General features: G+C 47.9%; 1 protein-coding gene and 1 long non-coding RNA gene across 2 annotated transcripts; one reads left to right on the plus strand and one right to left on the minus strand.

The window, feature by feature from the left end:
- Positions 1-46: 46 nt before the first annotated feature.
- Positions 47-5,908, minus strand: LOC100540768 (T-box transcription factor TBX4). Its single transcript, XM_019622003.2, has 4 exons — positions 5,351-5,908; positions 4,177-4,265; positions 3,514-3,755; positions 47-2,303 (listed from the first exon to the last, which is right to left on the minus strand). Exons 1-4 carry the CDS (start codon positions 5,486-5,488, stop codon positions 1,681-1,683), a joined length of 1,092 nt encoding a protein of 363 aa, XP_019477548.1. The 5' UTR covers positions 5,489-5,908; the 3' UTR covers positions 47-1,680.
- LOC109370673 lies at positions 2,173-3,618 on the plus strand. The gene is made up of 4 exons (XR_002121008.1): positions 2,173-2,262; positions 2,396-2,502; positions 3,306-3,451; positions 3,527-3,618. It is a non-coding gene; the product is annotated as an uncharacterized LOC109370673 (long non-coding RNA).

Genomic DNA, 5,908 nt, shown 5'->3' on the forward strand with positions numbered 1-5,908 from the left:
ACAAACCTTGCAACATTCATTTTTATTAAGTATTTCATTTGTAAAAAGCAAAGCTGAATTGGACACGTGGCCTGCATTTGTGATATATATATATATATTTTTATATATATATAATATATATATATATGTATATAAATAGCTATTCAGCATGCAAAAATTGTAGTGATTTTGAAAATCTGATTACAAAATGCACACCGGTCACACACTGTCTGCTGAATGTGTGTACAGGTTGTCCAGGTGGGAGCGTGACCTCCATGGTGGCCTCAGGGCTGCCTCACTGCGAGCAGCTGCCCTCGATCATCAGCCTCTCTTCGTTGGAATGGATTCATCCAAATGCAGAAGTGCCTCCTGACTTCTAAGTGTGTATTTCAGCCTTTTGCTTTAGCCCAGTTGGGAAGCAAGGGGTGGGAAGCACAAACCCAACCCCCTGATCACAACTAAAGCTTCAGTTCTGCGCTCTTTAGTGGAAAAAGCTCCCAGCACCACTGCTATGCACCTCAGCAGAACGGAGGAGGGCACAGTCCCTGCTGCAGGGATTTTCAGGTGAAATCAGAGAGAGTTTTGTTCAGTAAGGAGCACAGCTTCCTCCCACGTGAGTTGGCTCAGCGATTCTCAGTGCCTCCTGGGGGCACTCTGTAAGCAAAGTCAGCACAGACAGAGTCAGCTCAAGATACTTCCACAGTAAGCAATGGTACCAACCTATACACTGGTCATAGATTTTTACCTGCTTTACAGATAGTTGTACACTGTAAAGCCAGACAGGCAATGGGAACTCCTTCCACTCCCACCCCACAATTAAAGACCGCTTCTCCATGCCTTCTTTATGCTGAAAACAATTCTTCCCAAGCTAGCTGCAAAAGAAAAAAAAACACATAGCACAAAAAGCACGTTTCAGCTGAATGCAAAAGAAATGAAGGACCAGCAAATAGAGAAACCCTTTCTGGAAAGTATTAGCAACTTTTAAGCTTAAACTTCATAAATATATTGCAATAAACAAGTGTGATTTGATCAACAGAGTCTGAAGACACTGGGTATGTTCCTAATGCTGCAATTAATTTGCTGTTTGGCCCGGGGCATAACTCTTCACTTCTCGGTCTCCCACAGCCGTGATCGATGGGGGAAGAAGGGACATTTGAGCACCGGTGCTTCTCCTCTCTGCACTGCACTGGGACAGTCTGGACTGGCACCTCAGCACTGGCATCAGAGGAAGGGAAATTTCTGCAGGTGGACAGAGCCTAACACGTGCTGCTACAGCAGTCCTGGAGCTACACAGCCCAACAGATCGCTTCTTCCTTTGGTTTGGGGGATTCTGTGACTTTGCGAACCGTGTACCATACAAATGAAGCTCGTGTTTTTCCGAAAAAGCCAAAATTTACTCATGGATGTTTACTGTTACAGGCAAAACTGAATGACAGACGACTTCACTTGTTAGTCCAGAAGATGGTTTCTACCAGATCGGTAATGAAGACGTGAGAATTAATTCATTCGGAAGTTAGTCAGAGGCTGATGGATCCAGGAGTCGGAATTCTCTGTGCCCAGAGATGGGCACTCCCCGCACACACGCGCCCCTGGGAAATGCATGCTCGTCTCACCCAAGTGCAAGTTACCCACAGGTATAACGCTGCCTTAGCACCGTCCCGGAGCAGTAACGCAAGCTGCGGCACCGCTGGGCCCACGGAGTCACCCGTCCGTCCAGTTCTCCACCGTCCCCATTCCTGAATGGTACTGCAGCGAGGACTCCCGTGACAAGGAGAAGCTTTGGGAGTAGAGGAACTCATTGGCAGCGTTGAGGTGTGGGGAAGGCGGCTTCCTCTCACACACGGACGGGTGCACTCTTTCCCTCGGGAAAGACGATGGGGGGACGCGCTCCCGAACCTGAGACTGGGCCAGCTGGTTGTAGACACTGAAGTGGCTGTTCCCCGGGGGCTGTGAGCCCTGCCCCGCGATGGATGGGAGCCGCGGCATCATGGTGGTGGCTGTGAAATGGGCTGGAAAGGGCTGGTAGGGCACAGTTTCCATTGTCTGAACACTGTAGCTGGTGTAAGGTGCGACTGAAGTCCACATATTGCAGCTCAGCGGGGGAGGTGGAGGCGGCAAGTCATCCACCGCCGGCACGCCTGCGATCTCAGCCCCTGACCCAGAGTACATGCAGGCTTCCCGTGGGGCCACCTCGCTGCAGTAGGACGGGCTCAGCATCTGCTGCTCGTAGGGTGGTGGAGAGCGGAAGTAGTGATCATCACCCACTGACGAGGAGGCCTCCAGGTAGGAACGCTTGCAGGGCAGGTCCAGGTGCCGCGCGCTTTCTGCGGGAAAAAAAAGAGAGCTCAGGGATGGGGTTGGGATGGGACTTCAGAATGCAGGATTGTTCCGCTACACCACCAGTGCTTTTTTTCAGACCATCTCAGTTCGGAAAGACAACGTGCAATATCAACAAGGTGTCGTGTTGCAAAATATTGGAGTAATTCCATCATCCTCCCAAGCATGCTGATGACATTTATCAGGGTAAGTAAGTGACTATTCTCACATCAGGGATTACTTCACCTTCATCCAGATAACAGAGGTCTGTGGCACTCCTGCAGCACTACTCCTGACAAACTCAAGAAGTCTCTGAAAGGGTCTTATCACAGCCCTCCTTCCTGTCAGTACCAAAATCACTATACATTTCCCAGATATTCATGTCAAAAGCTGCAGAAATATCTCAAGATAAAGGAGACCTTTCCCAGCTGCCCATTCTTCTTCTCAGCCTCACATGCGGGAGCTCATTAGCTGGTCAGAATGTTGCATTTATGAACTCATCTGCAAATTAAACATCTGCTAGAAGGACACATTTGCTTCACAGTCCTTATTTCTGGTGATACTGAATTCCTCATTAGCCCACGATCAGAGGATTCTCACAGCTTAAATAAATTAGCAGCCAATGAGACATGCAAATAGAAGGATTTGGCTGCGTGAATAATTTTCCTTCTAACTTGAAATATGCCATGATCTCATCGGATCTGGACTTAAAGGAAGACAACTCAGCTACAGCTCTTCAACTTCAAGTTAGGACCAGCTGATAAGGAGAAGGATGCGTGGCCACCTCCGCCCTGCTGCTCGCAGTGGGATAACTACTGGCTCCTCCTACAAAGTGCTCATTCAGTACAACTTCCTTAATGCTAATGGCCGCGTCAGGACATTTCAGGATAGATAAGGCCTCCTCCCTGCAAATATTATTAATTCAGATGACTTATCAAGTGATAATTTTTCAGTGTTCATTCCATTTGAATTATATGTACTGATTGTTGGTTTTGCTTTTTTTTTTTTAGCTCAGTGCCTCAATTTGCCTTCTATGGGACAAAACCACTAACAACTGCCCAAAAATCCAGCTTGTGAACCCTGACCCTCCAAAACACTTTGATCACTTTGCAAATTAAGGTCTAAGAGACACATCCAAAACAAACTGGGATTATGGGTAAGCTTTCAGTGCTCTTAGGCCTATTTGCTGCAATGTTTTTTAGTGTAAACTCGAGTTACCTCTTCTCTTCAGGCAGTGATAGAAGAGCCCTGAATCCCTCTGTGCTGTGAAGGTGTTGAGTGACAGATCTTGAGTATCTGAGGCTGCGAACTGCATGTGAGCACCGTTCTCATACTGATAGTGTTGGAGGGTCTGGTGACTGCCATGGAGCGGGTTAACATCTGGCTTGGTCGAGAGCTGGCCATGGCTGGACACCAACCTCTGCCTCATGATGCTTTTGGAAATCACTGGGTATTCTTTGCTGAAGAAGGCGAGAAAAATTATTACCGGTTAGACAGCATCAGCATCAACAGGAGGATGAAATATGAGTTTGGCTGCCCCGGCACATCCCCATCCAACGGCTCTACGCCTTTGCCAAGCACGATGAGCTAACCCTCACCAAGCTTCGGGCGTGGGCAAGCAACAGCACACAAAATGCATCACTCGGCTCCAGGAAGAGCTTTTCGGAGGTAGGGAGGGCATGAAATGCCCTGATGCCCTCAAATACAAGAAAATTGAATGCCCCATGGCATTCAATAATTTTCTTCAAAGAGGTGCAGCATGTTGACAGTAAGACAATGGCAAAGGGGCTTAGCAGTGCATGCCAGACCCCATACAGCTATGTGCAGCAGCCAAATTCAGCCTGCTGACCCAGAGCCCTCCCATCCGTCCTCCAACCATACCTTTGGAGCCGTGCCACGCGCAGGTCGCTGTCGTCGCTTCCCCTGAATCCCTTCGCAAAGGGGTTGTTCTCAATTTTCAGCTGAGTTATCTTTAAGAGAAGGAAAGCAAGCAGAAATCATGTGAAAACAGATGGGATGCCAATGATGGGCAGAGGGGCAGAGTCCTCTGGTGCCCGGTGGGTTCCTTCAAAAGAAGACGTCGCCATCACCTGCACTGCCGCTCAGCCACCAGCCCCTGCCCAAGCACAGCAGTGACAGTGGAAGTATTAAGTTTATGGAGCACTTTGGGGACCTCAGGGATGAAAGGCACCATTGACCTCGATATTTTAAGGAGGTATTAAATAAGCACTTTTGAGCCTTTTTGGTTAACCATGTTTGGGCAATTGGTCGTTTTACACCAATGTCTACAACTTTTCAAACAGGATTCACTTTGGTGCCTAAATACGTACCTTTTTTTCCCCTGTCTTACCATACCACACACATCCAGGCTGCTACTCCGAGCCTTTTAACTGCTTGCTAATTGCAAAATCTTGCAAGGACTGCATGCATCAAAGGACACACAGCCATCTGTTCAGGAGGAAGAGGCACCCAGGGATCACAGCAAATGGGACTGCAATCCAGTGCTGCCCTGACCCAATGCATGGAAAAGATATGGAGAAATCCAACCCTGCAGTCGGTGTATCGCTGTGCCACACACCCAACACGCAGCCCCAGGCCTTTGTGTTTTGTGTCCCCCCCCCAACCCAACAAAACACAAACACCTGGAGCCCCCTCCTACCTTCACCTCTTAACCACAGTGCAGGCTCCTAGCTCAGTTTTATGGCTACATTCCTTGTGTGTCTTGCTAAACACACATGCTATAATTACTTTTTGCTGTAGATTTACGAGCAAGCTTTTCCCAGCCGTTATTAGATTTGCTCACTGTTTTGAATGACATCTTAGAGTTTATTATTATCCAATTCATTAGTTCCTGGACGATCAGGGCTTGCCAGGCTGCTGTTGCCCAGTGCTTGTCGTGCTTCCCCTTAGCTGCATCCTCTGGCCCATCAGCCGTGCTTCAAGCTTAAAGGGCTGCAGTGGAAACAGCTTTTTGAGCAGTTCTGTGCCCTCCCCAAGCAAAGCTATAGGAGCACACAGCCCAAAATGAGCCCCTTTGGACCCCAAAGTGCCGTACCTTGTGGTTCTGGTAGGAGGTCACCGAGATAAAGGACGTCTCTGGAAACACGTGGGTGCAGAATGCCGTGTTCTTCGAGCCAAAAGCGTTGTTCTCATCTGCCTTCACAATGTGCAGCCGTGGCTGGTATTTGTGCATTGAATTGAGGATAATCTGGAAAACAATTGGTGCTAAAGTGAACAATCCGATTTTGTAAAAATGACAAGTCTTGGCCACTTGACAGCTTGGTCCCACTAGCGCTACACTTCAGCTTTGCTTTCAAACTGTAGGAGAAAACAACATTGTATAACATGTACAACCCACAGCAGAGAGGGTATCTGCTGCTCTGGCAAGCGTCTGCACTGAACTTGGAGCTTTTCTGCTGAACGCCCCTTTTCTTATTGCTATTGGACAGAGTCAGCCTGGGTGGAAACAAAGCCGTAAATTTTTTTCCCAGCTCACGTTGAAGCTGCAAAATATATATAATTCACCAGCAGACTGGTCCATAAAGCTTCCTCATAAAATACTTTACGGAGCTGAAAAATAGCAAAAGCAAAAAATATATGTATCACAGAAACC

This window comes from Meleagris gallopavo, chromosome 21, assembly GCF_000146605.3.
Source record: "Meleagris gallopavo isolate NT-WF06-2002-E0010 breed Aviagen turkey brand Nicholas breeding stock chromosome 21, Turkey_5.1, whole genome shotgun sequence".
Classification (NCBI taxonomy): domain Eukaryota; kingdom Metazoa; phylum Chordata; class Aves; order Galliformes; family Phasianidae; genus Meleagris; species Meleagris gallopavo.

Bases quoted from the DNA above. Each gene is read 5' to 3' on its own strand.
- LOC100540768 (XM_019622003.2), bottom strand. From the start codon at position 5,488: ATGCACAAATACCAGCCACGGCTGCACATTGTGAAGGCAGATGAGAAC. The intron at 4,266-5,350 runs GTACGGCACTTT...CTTCTCTTAAAG, and splicing joins CCTCCTACCAGAACCACAAG to ATAACTCAGCTGAAAATTGA. The intron at 3,756-4,176 runs GTATGGTTGGAG...CGCCTTCTTCAG, and splicing joins CGCGTGGCACGGCTCCAAAG to CAAAGAATACCCAGTGATTT.